We start from the raw sequence: 15,157 nt of genomic DNA on the forward strand, positions 1-15,157 counted from the left end.
ACTGTGATACCCTGTAAGTTGGTAGGGGTAATAGCTAGGGGTGGTGATACATTAACAGGGTTTGTGCATGCTGCTTTCAAAGATCTTTTTGTGGTATTTCACCCACTCCTCTCTGTAGTGCCACTTTCCATCTTGTTGTTACCTGGAAGCTCTTCCAGTAAGAGAAAACTACCTGGGCAACTAGGTTTTTTTCAGCACTGTATGCTCAGGTTTGGGTCTTCCAAGCATCCCCGGAGCTACAAAAAAAGATGTTGACGGTACCTGGAGTTTTTACCTGACCATCATGTTTCTAACATGCAAGTGGGCTGGAGCTGGCTCTGCTCCTTGCACTGTGTTCCAGGAAGCCAACAAACCGACACATTTCCTCCCACGTGACAAAAAGTGTCTGTCAAAGTTCGAATTCAGATTGAGAGGTTGCTTCAAGAACGATTTCCTAACTTTTTACTTTTTTCTTTTTTTTTTTTTTTTGTAGCCGGCAGATGGCAGCCGCTGTCAGTGCATCTGTGCAAATGAGCTCTTCATCCCTAGGGAAGGCTGCTATCCTTTCTGCTCTGCTTCTGCTTTTAGTCTCTTCCTTCACACACACTTGTCACTGGGATTCGTGCGTGAGCCTCGTGGAATTTAATAAGTACATGATTAGAACAGGGATAAAGCCAAGCATAAAGGAAAAATGTTTTTTAATTGATCTTGCTCAAGATGTTGTGCAGAGCTTCTCATGCTGGTGCTGCAGGTAAGAAGGCAGCTGAAAGTTGAATTGCGTTAGTATTGAGGACATTGAGTATTCAGTTTAGAGGTAATTCAAACCCAGTTATATTAAAAATTATTAATGTGAGTTGGAACCCGTATACAATGTCAGTTCTAGGGAATATGGAAGATAATTCCCAGGCTAGGGGATAAGCAATGTTAATTTTACCTCTGAAGTTGTTAGGCTTTTTTTTTTTATTTTCTTCATTTTTAACATGTGGATCACAGAATTTCAGGTAGTCCTACAGAGAGAACGCTATGATAGAATCAGAAAGATTTGGGTTGGAAGGGACCTTAAAGATCATCTAGTTCCAGTGCCCCTGCCATGGGCAGGGACACCTTCCACTAGACCAGGATGCTTAAAGTCCCATCTAATGTGGCCTTGAATGTTTCCGGGGATGGGGCATTCGCAGCTTCCCTGGGCAACATGTTCCAGTGCCTTACCACCCTCACTGTAAAGAATTTCTTCCTTTAATCTAAATTATCCTCTCTCAGTTTAAAGCCATTACGCTGTGTCCTATCACTAAATGTCCTAGTAAATATCCCTCTCCAGCTCTCTTGTTGGCCCCCTGTGTATACTGGAAGGTGCTATAAGGTCTCCCTTCTCTTTTACAGGCGTAACAACCACAACTCTCTTAGGCTGTTTTCATAGGAGAAGTGCTCCAGCCCTCTGATCATCTTTGTGGTCTCCTCAAGACTCTCTCCGACTGGTCCACATCCTTCTTATTTTGGGGGCCCCAGAGCTGGATGCAGCACTCTAAATGGGGCCTCACCAAAGTAGAGTAGAGGGGGAATCACCTCCCTTGACCTGATGGTCACACTGCTTTTGGTGCAGCCCAGGATATAGATGGTTTTCTGGGCTGTGAGTGCACATTGCCAGGTCACGTTGAGCTTCTCATTCACCAACACCCCCAAGTCTTTCATCCCAGGGGTATTCTCAATCCGTTCTCTGCCCAGTCTGTATTTGTGCTGACCCATGTGCCTTTTTGAACTCCGTGAAGTTCATGTGGACTCACCTCTGAAGCCTACTAGAAAGTTTTACAGATGCACATCAGAAAGGTTTAAGGCCTCTTTTCTCTCAGCAGCAGACTCCATATACCTGAGCATCTAGACTTGAACCCTGTCAGAAAAAAGCATCACCTAGTCATCATCAGTGGTGTAATGACAATGGAGAGCTGGCTGTCCAATCTGACACACAACACCTTGCCTACTCCATGCTTGCTCTGAGGCAGGTCTTCTGCCTTTTGTTGGTTTTGGTACAGGGTGCTTATGAATTTTCACCAAGAAGAAGATAGAGTGATTGGGTCCAAAATAGTCCTTTAGAAAATTATAATCCTAGGTACATAAAATTATTGGAACTGACCTCAGTTCTTACACCATAATCAACTTGCAGAGGCCAAGAGGAGACTACAATGATCTGGTTGCAAAAGCAGCCTTCCTGCTACAATTGAGGGTAGAAGTAGTTGTCTATATTAGTAAACTGCCTGAAACAACATCTCAGCCTTGGCCATATTGATCAACATAACTGGTCTACTCTGGCCTCCAATCGGGAGGTCTGGAGACACACCATCTATAACGCTGCTGATGCTTTTGAGAACGCACGCAGGGTCACTGTCGAGGAGAAAAGACAACGCAGAAAGAACCGTGTCTTGCAGAATATACCACCTAAGGAGTCTTTCTGCTGTGCCTTTTGCAGTCGGACGTGTCTATCTCGTATTGGCCTTTTTAGCCACCAGTGCACGTGTAATGAATGTGAGTAGAGCCTTTCCCAAATCTTTGTTCCAAAACCTAGCCATGATTACTTAACATCTCTCACCACTGCTCTTGAAGACTGCCTTTAACACCTGGGGCAAAATGTATATTAATACAAATTACTTTTGATTAAAACTATTATTATTTTAGCACAAAAAGGAAGGGGGTGGTAGAAAGGAATGTTCTCTTTTTAAATATTTAAATACTCATTATACCAAAAGGATACAAATTACTGGCTGACTGACAACTTGCTAATAATAGCTTAAAAATGCAAATAGAACTATTATCTCAATTGACACTAATTGGAACTCCTTTGGCAGCTGGGAGGGCAGGGCAGGAAGGTTTGATTGTTTCCTAGAGCTGGAATTGGGTTGGCAAGGAAGTGTGGGGAAGATGTGCTGTGGATAAACAGGTTGCTATCTGCAGACATCAGAATTCATTATGTTATATTTCAAGAAACTGTTCTGAAGTGCTGTCTTGTGCCTATATACAATATTGGTGATGACTGCTGGTGCCCTGGGCTGGTCTCACTCATGCTCACATGATGCAGGCCTCTCCTGGGCTGAATTGACGCAATGGAAATCCAAGCTGCAAATGCTCAGGTCTCACAAAACAACTCTTACATCTTTTGGGAATCATAAAAATTCACTGCTTTAAAATTCACTGAATTATAAACACTTTTTAAATGCAGTCTTAGAGTAGCTACACCATATGTATATATTCCTTCAGTAATTAATGTGTATATTCTCCAAGCAAAATTTGCTTCCAGGGGGTATTGCTTGAATTTTAATGCTTTGGTGCACAGAAATACAATATGCCTATTGTTGTCTGAGTGTTATAACAGTGAAAATAAAATGCACTTCTATGTGCCAAAATTGAACGTCTGTGATTAAAGGTTTCTTCTGTTACCCAGCTAGATGTTTTCAATGCAAACTAGTTCATGTAGAAAACAATGTTAAAATTATATCAGCATATATTGGCACTGAGGCACTCAAGCTCTGGTTGAGAATATATATCATGAATTTATGCAGCTCTTTACCTACTCCACACAATTCTGCCCTCTCTTGCCTTCAGATGGTGTCTCCAATGTTAACATAATGGTTAACATATGATTGGAACTTGATGATCTTATGGGTCTTTTATGATGTATTGGTGCACATCTTATACCTCTTAAATCTCTTACAGCTATGCTTCTGAAATAAGTGTGAGAAATGGTTTAGATAGGAAAAGAAAGGCTTTTTTTTTTTTTAATTTGCAGGAGTTTTTGTAAACATTCAGTGTTCTCTTTTGTAATTTCCTAAATTTCTTTGCACTTAGGTAGCACCTTGCAGAAGTGACTGGTTAGGTACAGGGTGTGCATTGCATTTCTAGCTCAACTGCTGTAGTTACCTCTTGCCAAACCATCTCACCTTGACCTCCCTCCAGGCTTCTGGGAGAGCATGAAGCACCATGACAGCCGAAGTGTTTTGTTGTTTAACAGTCTGTTCACATTTCATTTCTTCTATATGCCGTAAGTGGTGACCTTGTTTAATTTGGAGATGGATGAGAAAACAAGAGGTGGTTTGTTGCACACGCTCTGCGTACCTCTCTTTAAAAAGGAGTTTCTGAGCTGATGAGTTGCTCTTTTATTCTGATGGAAACCAGATATCTATCAGAGGTGGAGCAGTGATAATTTTGAATTAATATCATAATGAATTCCATACAGCTTCTCCTGTTGACAAATGTTTTAGTCTATGCTCTATCAGTACCATTAAAAGAATAATGCAAAGAGTGTGTTGGTCTTTCCTGAAAGATGTTGTTTGAGGATATTTGTACACTTGCTAGCAGTGAAAACAAATTTAAAAAATCCCTAATCTTCCAGTAAAGACTATTTTCTGCAAAGGTGAGTGAGTTATTTTGGAGATATATGAGGACATTCGAGTGTATCTGGAACAGCAGGTGGCTGCATCTTGACACAGTACAACTCCAGGGAAGCAGCTGCTGTGTGCTTTTGTCCTGTCACTCTGGGAGATGTTTGCTAATGCAGTCTGTGATATGCTGGCTAAGGGAACTGTTTGGGCTCATCAGAAGAAAATTTTGTCATTACCAAAGTTTGCACTGGGACTTGCTCGATATCTCTTAATGCTAAAACCACTGTCTAAGCCACAGTTTAAGAGACATAGTTTAAGGGACAAAGTCTGTATTTAAATAATGGCTCTTGGTAGCTCTGAAGGAGCTGCTACTGACATACTCTGAATAAACAGCATTTTAAAGAATCACTTTAATAATTTACAAAAACCTCTTGATGTTGTTCTGCTCTAGCTAATGATGACTGGGGGCTGGATTCCTGCAAGATCTCCGTGCCTAAACATTTCCAGATTCTTCCTTTTCTTTTGGTTAAAATCATGATGAAAATCTCCAGCTTCCTGATGTGAGTACAGCGAAGGATTTGCAAGTGCTGCAGAACCTGAGCTCCCCTGGTGAGATGCATAGGGTGGAGCCAAATCCCCCTCCCAACTTCCCAGTTCATGGACTGGGTATGTGTGCCATGGCTCTGGCTTCCCAGGGTAAGTTTGGCTGCAACCTGCACCAGGGATGGCCAGTCTCCATGCAACAGCAGAGAGATGGAGATGCTGGATGGAGACTATGTCCTCTGGGTCATGCTTGGGCAAGGCAGGCTGCCGAGATCTTGACTTTGGCATCCCCATCCAAGGGAAGTGAAGTTTCTGTGTGTGAGGGAGACAGTGCCTACCAGAAGAGCAGCCACTTGTCAGGATGCAGATGAATTATGTGTTTCTGAGGGAAAAAAGAAACAAAAAGGGGGCTGAGTATGTTGGAGGTGGGCTGTTACATCAAACTACCTGTAGCACCTCCCCAGTGGTGACCATTGCCAGCATAACCCTGAGTTCACTCTTCATGCTGATTTCCTAGGAAGATTTTTATTGCTTTATTTAAAGCTCAGTTGCATTTTGCTGACAGATGCCCTTGCTGCAATGTTATTGATTAGCTTTTGCAGCCTGAAGGGTGTCAGACTGTTGCCATCAGAAAGAGCTAAGTGTGTGTCACAGTCGTGGCTGGCTGTTGTGGAGACAGCAGGGGATTTAGTGAAAGCCTCTCCAAAACCTGCAATGACTCTGGAAAGCTGGCCCTGCCCAGCAATCGAAAGCATAAGTGGCCCAGTGGCCCAGGGCTGCAAACAATGCTGTCCAATGCATAAAAGTGTTTAGAAGTTGAAGAAACCTTAAAAGGGAGATTAAAGACTGTGGAAATTATTTAGAAGTCCCTTTGAATTACTCAGTAATGTATAAACTATATTGCTTAAGACTAAAGGCAGATAAAAGATATAAGAATAAGAATTCCTGTGTGAGTCTCCAGGATCCCTGGATGCCTGTGAGGACAAATGTTTGGAGTGAGCCCATGGCAGGGATGGGCAGCTGCTGAGCTGGATGCTTGCAGATGTGTTGTTTGTGCATCTCCACATCTGCCCTAGGCCTGCTGGGCAGGCACAGCCCCACAGCCCCAACATGGCACAGCTGGACCAAGCAGTCCCTGCCAGCACTGAAATGTAATGAAGGGCTTTTTTTGTATTGTTGGTAGAGTCAGTTGGAACATTTCAGACAGTGCCTTTTGGTGTATTTGCTTTATTTCTAAGTTGGAATAGATATCTATACAAACATATAAATCAATGCCAATTCTAACCTTACTGTTCAAAACCCAAATTAGCACAAATCTGACATTATTTTACCACCAGAAATTAAAATGAGTTGTTTCCAAATGCCAGATTAAAACCACTGATCAGAATGACAAGTAAAAGGAGACTGCTTTGGTGCCAGAGGCTCAGCCTTGGCAGTGGAACAATGGTAGTAGTGCCATGACACGCTTGAGGGAAGGGATACCACCAATAACAATTTTTACAGGCACAGGGAGTGAGCCTGGGTGAACTTCATGAAATTCAACAAGGCCAAGCGCAAGGTCAGGGCAATTCCAAGCACAGATACAAGCTGGGCAGAGAATGGATTGAGAGCATTCCTGAGGAAAAGGATTTGGGGTTGTTTGTGGATGTGAAACAACATGATGCAGCTCATAGCCCAGAAAGACAACCACACCCTGAGCTGCATCAAAAGCAGTGTGGGCAGCAGGTTGAGGGAGGTGATTCTGTCTCTCTACTCTACACTAGTGAGACCCCACCTGGAGTACTGTGTCCAGCTCTGGGGTCCCCAGCACAGGATGGGCATGGATCTGCTGGAATGAGTCCAGAAGAGGGCCATGAAGATGATCAGATATTTAAACTGAAAGAGGGTAGATTTAGATTGGTTGTAAGGAAGGAAATCTTTTCAATGAGGGTGGTGAGACTCTGCAACAGGTTGCCCAGAGAAGTTGTGTCTGTCTCATCCCTAGAAGTGTTCAGTGTCAGTTTGGTTGGAGCTCTGAGCAAACTCATCTAATGGAAGATGTCCTTGCCAATGGCAGAGGGTTGGACTAGGTGATCTTTAAAGGTACCTTCCAACCCAAACCATCTATGTTTTTTCCAGAAAAGTCAGTCCTATCTATTTACTGGATGCTGTTAAATAGTACTTGTGCTGTCCTGCAAACGTTTAAAACCCACTCTCTGTGGCTTTCTCTGGATGCAAATATGTTTGCAGTGGTTGCCTCTGCAAGGAAGTTTGTGAGATGTGCAGGCTGCAGGGAGTGAACAGTGGAGCTTTCGCTTTACTCTCTGCATCTCACAATTCAGCGCACATGGGCTGTGAGCTCTGGGAGCACTGTAGGCTCCCAGAGTAGAAGAACAGCATTTTAAATTTTTTTCTCTTTTTTTTTTAATTTTTTTTTTCACTGAGCATTATTCAACATCCATTTCCAGAGTCCTTCTACCATGTTATTAGTCAGTCAGCTTCCCCTCCTCACAGTGGGAGCTCATACAGAAGTTTATTAGTTTGAAAATTAGCGCTGGCAAGATGAAGAACTGGCAGAGTGCCAGTACAACCACTCTCACACGAGTGTGGTCCCTCTTGTAAGTCAGCTTCAGTTTTCCTACCATACACCCCCCCACCTAGCTAGATCGCCTCCTGCTTAGCTGAAAGTGGGATCTGTTTTAAGCATGGCCAGGCTTAGGTGCTGCTTCTAACCCAGCAGGAGAGAAGTCCTGCACCCACCCGCTCGTAATGGGGGCAGTTCTGCTGATGCCTTAGGTAGCCTTGAAAATGGAGGTTGTTGAGTTCACTTCCAAAATGGAAAAAAAACCCAGTGAATCCCTTCATATTACTTATTACTTGGTTTATATATACTGTCTGTTTTCATTGCTGATTCATCTGTGATGAAAGCTCACATCATAGCATCAAATGGAGAAGTATAGCTTTTAGCAGGGGGAAAGAAGATAGATCTCCAGATGCCCTGGCATCTGGTGAGATGTATGTAGCATTTCAGGACTGTCCTGCTTATGTAGTAACCAGAGAGTTTAATTAAAAAGATAATTACGCTCACTTTTTTTTCTCTTATATTGCATGGATTCAAGTCAACAGGTGCTTTTATTGTGAATCTGAGGGCTAGAATTTATTAAAAGCTTAGCTTTCAAATAATAAACCTACAATACTGGGTGAATTCCACAGCAAATTATTCCACTTGGAGCTGGGGGGTACACCACGCCCTTTTCATTCAGACAACATGCTTCTTGATTTCCATCAGGTTAAGGATGGATGGCACCTTGTGTGACCTGAAGCAATCTCAGGAATTCCTGTGTCCAGTAGCATATCCTCCAAACATTCACCAAACACACATGAGGAAGCTCACAGTCTCCCTGCAAAAAGAAACCATTAATTTGATATTTCTTTCCAGTCTCAGACCGCTCTTGCTTGGACCTAAATCTCATTCCAGACCAACGTGGGAAATAACTCCATTACTATCACCAAAAGAATTATGTTGCAAAAGCCCCAGAGTAGTTTTTATTTAAAATGTTACTGTCATAAAATTCCAGACTATGAAATGAAGACCTTGGATTCCCATTCAAACATTACCCACCCCCTTTTTAAAATATATAGATACATAGTCACAGAACATAAAACATGCTGTAATGATACAAATATATTTTTTGATACAGAAATTACAGTACATTATAAACATGAAAACAAATTGAGGCACTAGACTGAACATCAGCTCTGTTCTGCACTGGCTGTGAAGCTGATAGACTCGCTTTCAATGAACAAAAGAATATTTGCTTGGTTTAGTAAACATAACTTTATGGGTCATATCAAATGATGTGCTTTGCTGTGAGACATCACCAGGGTTGCTGGTCCTTTCAGAACCACAACACACCTACACAACATGTATCACTGCCACAATATGAAAAATAATAATTTTATTGAATGTACAACTCAAAAAAACCCAAACCCCATCAGTTGTTAAATAAATAATTATTCCATACAGTGGTTAGTTTATATTACACTGCATTGGCCATCAGAACAAATGAAGTTTAGTAAATAATGCGCAGGAATGTCTCATTTACGCCTCCGTTCATAATTCTGTGCTATGCTCCCTTCAGAGGACCCTGCAAAAAATGAAGCAGAATGAAACACACAGTACAGCCTTGCATAAACCCCTGCAAGCACAAGAAATGTCAGAGACCTGCAGCCAGCTGGGTCACTGCTGGACCTCAGTGGCATATTTGGAACAGAGGCGAGGCCTCCCTGCCCAACCCTGAGCTGCTTTGATTTGTTTTATCTCTCAGACTACACTGTCCTCCTGGAGGCTGAAGGTCTGAGCAGTGTTTTCGACCTATCATCTGTTGAGCTGCTTGAAGTACCATTAACTCAGAGCCCATTTACCTCCCAGTAATCCATCTAATTTATGGGATCTGAGCATTCAGGTCAATTTGTGAGTAGAGGCTTTCTGCATGGACATGTCCACCTTCGTTCCTGCACAGTCAGCTCTTTCTCAGGTTTAAACCCTCCATGTCCCCAAGCCCTGCACACAGGGTTAACTTTTACTAAAGACTATGGCAGAAGCCAAGCTCCTCAAATTGACTCAGACTTCCTGTGGACTAGTTGCAGCCTAAAATAGTCTTCAGTAACATATTTTGTGTTTAGTAGTGGTAGATCTCTCCTTCTTGCTCTTTTAAAATGAGAGTGAACCCCAGAGAGCCCTTCTTGGTCAGGTCTGTCCCCAAAACAGGGACTGAGACATCAGCATCCAATACCCTGCTTTGTCACACAAGACTTCAAATCAGCACCCCACTCACACCCAGCAAGACAGCATAAACTCCTGCACATTGCTGGAGTTCTCAGGGGCTTTCTGCAGAAGAAAACCATAGCACCAGGTAAAGATCCTGCCCAGTTAAACATTTTCCAGTAGGGATAAGTAAGGATAGTCCTAACGCTTACTACTCCTGATCTTGCTCTGATTACACAGTCCTTTGGGGAAGCAACTTCTTACCATTTCCCTCCCAATGAATCAGGCAGAAAAGCAGTGAATTCTAGTTTAACCTGTCAGGCAGGTATTACATAGCTTAACAGGGCAAAACTTCATTATTCGCCTTTGTTAGAAATACCACATAATAGTAGCCTGACTACTAGCAATTTGAAATTAGGGCAACAAAATCTTTACATTTTTTAAAACATTTGCTGTATTTATATTCTCATATTAATGTAAATGTAATCCCAATGGAAGCCAAACCCACTTTATTACTTCCAGGCTATTTACTTTTGTGATAGCAGATATATTTACAGGTATCATGCATTTAACAGCTATTGCCACCACAGATAAAATTGTATAAAATTATTCATGATACATAGCAATTTGTAAAATGATGCAGAGAGCAATATTGCTAGTTTAATTGAAAATAAAAGTTACTGACAACCATAATTGCAGAATGTAGATCACAGCATGTATCCACATAATATAAAGGTGTCAGCTAGTAATTTAACTTTTATCATCCATTTAACAAAACAGTGGGAACTATTTCAGAGATGTAAAATATATATCAGGGTTTTTATTTTTTTAATTCCCATTCTGGAGAATCAACTGATACTTTAGTTCACACTGAGGGATTTCCTCAGTACAACCCTATAGCACAGGGAAGGTAGAGCTACAGCCAATTTGCAGATACCCACAGGAGTTCTGCACATTAGAGGAGAGGAGAATCCTGCCCCATACGGATGCTATGGAAAATAATACAAATTCTCAGTATCCACTCAAAGCTTAAAATGCTTTGGGTGAAGTGAAAAGCTGGAAGAGGTTGGGAATGTTCAACAGCTTGATCTGCAGAATGAGATGCTGTTCTTCCACCTTCTGCTCCAGGTTTTAGGAATAATGATCTCCAGAGACAATGAGGATATTCCTTTACCCGATGAGGTCTGGATTTGGACCACAAATGTAAATGAACTTTACATTTTCAGACTCTGAATTTTTCTTGGCATGTCCGTAAAATTTAGATTTTTTTCTTGTATTAGTACTTTGGGGACCAGCAGAACATGCAAGGACAGGGCAGTAATGAAAGTGTCCTGGAGACTTTTACCTGAGGTCTCCTGCAGCTCAGACCAGCCTGACTATCTCAAGAACTGGAGTAAAGCAAACCCTGAAATATCTTGGGTAACAAAGAAAATCCTGGGTCTTTTTCAGAGAACTCTGAGTCTACACTACATAAACACTGCTTCTTCCATCCGCTGGGAGAGAACAAAGAGGCAACGGAATGAAGAGGCTGTATATCACCAAGTATCAGATTTAGTCATATACATACCAGAATTTAAAGATCTTTTGCCCATAAGTCCAACAAAGGAGTCTGTTTTATGCCCTGAAAAAATATATTTAGGGGTGTTTTAATACATTTTAACTAGGCAGGCTTCTAAGATAACGTGTTTTAGCGAGGAAGGAAGATAGGCTCCAAAACTGTTTATCTCACAGACCAGTTGTTCACATCCCTCTCAGACAACAAAAAATAAAGATCAGCCTGACTAATCAGACTTAACAGGTTAGACCAAGGCACAGGCCAGTTAGTGGACATCTTCTCATTAGTTTAGATAGACTTTTCGTTTTGTGGATTTGTTTCTTTAAGTATAATGGAAAAACAATGACCACTAAAGGATTCTTATTTCTCTCCCAGTACAATTCCTACTGATTTGAGAAAATGCACAAGAAGGCAGTGTCTTGGTATAGCCTGCATCTGTGTGAGGCATCTCTTCTATCTGTTGTCGTTTTATTTCTGTAATGTGGAAGAAAAATCTCCCTCAGAGGTCAGGCAGAGCCCTTACTGCAGAGGAAGCCAATGGGACTCTATGTCTGGACACGTCTGAGCTAGACAGTCTGGCTTTGTATTTGGAATATTTATGAGTTCAGGTATTACCTTCCTGTCCCATTAGTACTTCTCAAGGCACTGGATGTGCAGAGGATAAATTACTCCAAGTTTTGGCCTACAGCATAAAGCAAGATATAGTAGCTATAGTTTCAGATAAAAAAGAATGGCTCATTTTCATTCCTCATCTAAACTGACTTTTGAGGTAAACTTAGAAATTTCTCTTTGGAAAGAATTTTGCTTGGCTAATTCATCTACAAAACAAGATCCTCAGACCTCACATGTATTAATTCAATCTGAAGCAGTTTCAGAAATCTGTAATTTTTTTACTTTTGTCAGCAGGTTATTTGGCATGAGCTTTGTATCAAAGTGTTTATTGGTCTTCAGAGGCATAACCCTAGTGAAAGCATCTTATGGATAACAGAACACGGGGACAGTTGTTGATCTCTGTGGACAGAGGAGGTGTCACAGAATACAAGATCATTTTTACTTACTAAAAGTCTTCCAGCTTCTGTTTAAACATCTTCAGATAAATTCAGAGAATAAAACTGTCACTGCACAGAACAAAGTAACACCACAGTGCTGATACCATCTCCTGCTTGATGTTACACAGAAGCAGAGCAAAGCACACTATTAATGGGGCAAGATAGTCTTGTTCATATGGCAGCACATCATCAATCAGCCCCTACTGTGAGCACGGATCTGATTCCCAGCCAGACAATGCTGAGAGCACAGATACAGCATCTCACATGTGAGGACATGGGCTCTCCTGTGAAAGCATTCTTGGGGATTTGGAAATTCAATACTCTAATTTTCCAGATTTTGTCATCTTAATTGCTCCTCTCTGAGTCTGGCAGTAAGCCTGCCTTGACTATAAGAAAGGCTTACAGAATCCCCCCCTAGGGAAATAAGTGAGAGCTGCAACATCCGCACATTAATATGGATTGAAATTTCAAAGCTTGCGGCAGCTCAGATGAGATACAGGCTCACAGCGGCACTGGGGTGGAGGTTTCAATCCTTTAACAGAACATTTCTTCACCAGAAGTGCTGCCATTCCTCGGCTGAAACCAGTCATCTTCTAACTAATCCCGTCAAATACACTATTCCCTATTTAATATCTTCTAATAATTACTTATTTGCATTTTTTTTAAACTTACTTTTGTGAGAGATCTGGCCATATCCTGATTGGAAAGGAAAAGGAAGAGAAAAAGCGGAAAAAAGAGTTGTCGTAAAAGGATTGGCATACACATATGATACTACTGCAATGTTTTGAAAAATCAAATACAAAACCTACCCTACGCATATTCCACTTAAGGGAAATTAAAGTGATGGTTTACAACTGCATTTCTCTTTGAAGAGACTGCAAAAACTTGCTTTAGCTAAACCCACATAATTTAGATCAGTTTAGCTCCAGTTTCTTAGATCAATTCTTGGATCAGTAAACATGGCAATAATTGTACACAGAACAGATTTCCCTACATGGGCAATTCAGTAGCATGTATGAATTATCCCATGAATCGTCATGATATTCCTCACCGGGATTTGCGTGCTGTAATTGGTGCCCATTTGGCACTTTAATGTGAAGCCCTCTCTTTTTCAACTGGTGAGTTTATCTGATACAAAACTTGAAATAAACTATCAAACAAAAAACCCCGAACACCCCACATGGCAGCTTTTGAAAAAGACGTAACACACTAAACCCGAGCGACAACCGCTGTGGAGTTTGGGGAGGCACTAGGAGAAGGGGCGAGTGGAGAGGCGTGATCAGCAGCCAGCCCCCCACCCCGCTCACCGGCATCCCGCTTGCCCATGAGGCCGAAGAACTGCTGGGGCCGGGGTCTCCGGGCCATCCTCTGCAGGAAGTGCTCCAGGGGCAGCGGCAGCTCCTCCTGCGGGGCGACAGCGGGCGGCGCTCAGCGCAGACCCCCCACCCCGTTTTGCCCAGGCAGTGCCCGGGACCGAGCCCCTCGCTTCTGCACCCCGCGGGGCCGCCAGGGCTCACCTTCGCCTGATCGCTGTCGGACCAGTCGGACCAGTAGCTGAGGTCGTCGGTGGCTCCCATCTCCTCGGCCAGCGCCTGCGCCGAGGCCAGGAGGAGCACGGCGAAAGCCAGCGGGAGCCTCATCGCCGCCTCGACGTCCTGCGGGGGCAGAGGTTGGAGCACCGGCACCCCGAGCCCCGGCGGAGCGAGCACGCACAGCCCTGCACACACACTCACAGCTGCCTCCGGGGCACACCTGGGGACACGCTACCTCGCACGTATAGACTCCACAGGCGCCGAGTCACACCACCCTCCCTTCCCCCCGACGGCTACAGTCACCTCTGGACACACGCACACCCCACACATAAATAGACTGGCACGCAGCTCGTGTGCACACTAGTGCACAGTCACACACACACAGGCAGAGGTACCCCTCCACACACGGACATAGAGGGTTATACATAAACACACCTTCACACGTCGAAATACATCCAGGTATTCACCCCTTCCCACATAAATACACACACACAGATACACATGCATCCACTTACAAACTCACACAAATAACTACACACCTTAGCTGCTCACACCTACGTAGGGATGCAGCTCTCTACACACACACACAGGTATCCAGAGGTACACCCTCATTCCTTCACACATCAGGACAGGCACAAAAACATGCCGGCACATTCAGAGGCACACAAGCAGGTATAGGCACCCACCCCATAGAAGTGCACACATACAGACCCCCCGCACCCACGCACACTCCTCACAACCATACGGACAAGCGCACCCTCACAGGCACGGACGGACTCCCGGAGGCGCACGCACCGTCAGCAGCGCGGAGGGTGGGAGATGCTCTCCGAGCGCATTGGCCGGCCAGAGGAGCGCTCCCCACTTTATATACCTGGAGACGGGGAGGGCCGAGGCAACCTCATTTGCCTAAATGCAATTACCCCCGGTTTTGTGGTCCCAGCCCCGTGACAGCCCCCCCCCCCCCCCCCCGGGCGAACAGCTCCCGCCCCCCTCTCCCGCTCCTGCGGGGTGCGCGGCGGCCGGGCGGCTTCTCCCCGACATTCCCCCACCACACTCCCTCCTGCTGCAGCTCCGCGCCCCCGGGGCCGCCCCGCACCGCCGGGGCGAGGGCGCGTCCCGGCTGCGGCTGCGGGTGCGGACGCGGAATAAGGCTCTGGATGTGGATGCGAGATGCGGGCGCGGACCTAAGGCTGCGAATACCGCTTTTCACTTCTGCCTCCCCCCGCCCCGGTCCCCCAGGGCAGGGAGAGCTGCTTTCGCTGCGAGCGGCACCGCCGGGAGGGAGAGAGGGGCAGGAGCCGGGGGCGAGCGGAATGCGGGGAGCGAGCTACCTCCCGTGCCCGGGCAAGTTCCTTCTCCCCACGTCTGCCCTCCCTGTGCCACTG

At 44.3% G+C, this 15,157-nt stretch overlaps 1 protein-coding gene across 7 annotated transcripts; it reads right to left on the reverse strand.

Annotated features, from left to right (window-relative positions):
* Window positions 1-8,386: 8,386 nt before the first annotated feature.
* TAC1 (tachykinin precursor 1) lies at window positions 8,387-14,687 on the reverse strand. Of its 7 annotated transcripts, none has more exons than XM_051786056.1 (6): window positions 14,568-14,687; window positions 13,758-13,895; window positions 13,548-13,644; window positions 12,913-12,936; window positions 11,204-11,257; window positions 8,387-9,016 (listed from the first exon to the last, which is right to left on the reverse strand). In XM_051786056.1, exons 2-6 carry the CDS (start codon window positions 13,878-13,880, stop codon window positions 8,967-8,969), a joined length of 348 nt encoding a protein of 115 aa, XP_051642016.1. In that variant the 5' UTR covers window positions 13,881-13,895; window positions 14,568-14,687; the 3' UTR covers window positions 8,387-8,966. The 7 variants fall into 7 exon arrangements, with proteins under 7 accessions (XP_051642016.1, XP_051642017.1, XP_051642018.1 ...); XM_051786057.1 differs by having other exon boundaries at window positions 14,530-14,616; XM_051786058.1 differs by lacking the exon at window positions 14,568-14,687 and adding an exon at window positions 14,312-14,467.
* Window positions 14,688-15,157: the final 470 nt, after the last annotated feature.

The sequence above is a fragment of the Manacus candei genome, unplaced genomic scaffold (genome assembly GCF_025592945.1).
Source record: "Manacus candei isolate 608988 ecotype Guabito, Panama unplaced genomic scaffold, ASM2559294v1 h1tg000021l, whole genome shotgun sequence".
NCBI lineage: Eukaryota > Metazoa > Chordata > Aves > Passeriformes > Pipridae > Manacus > Manacus candei.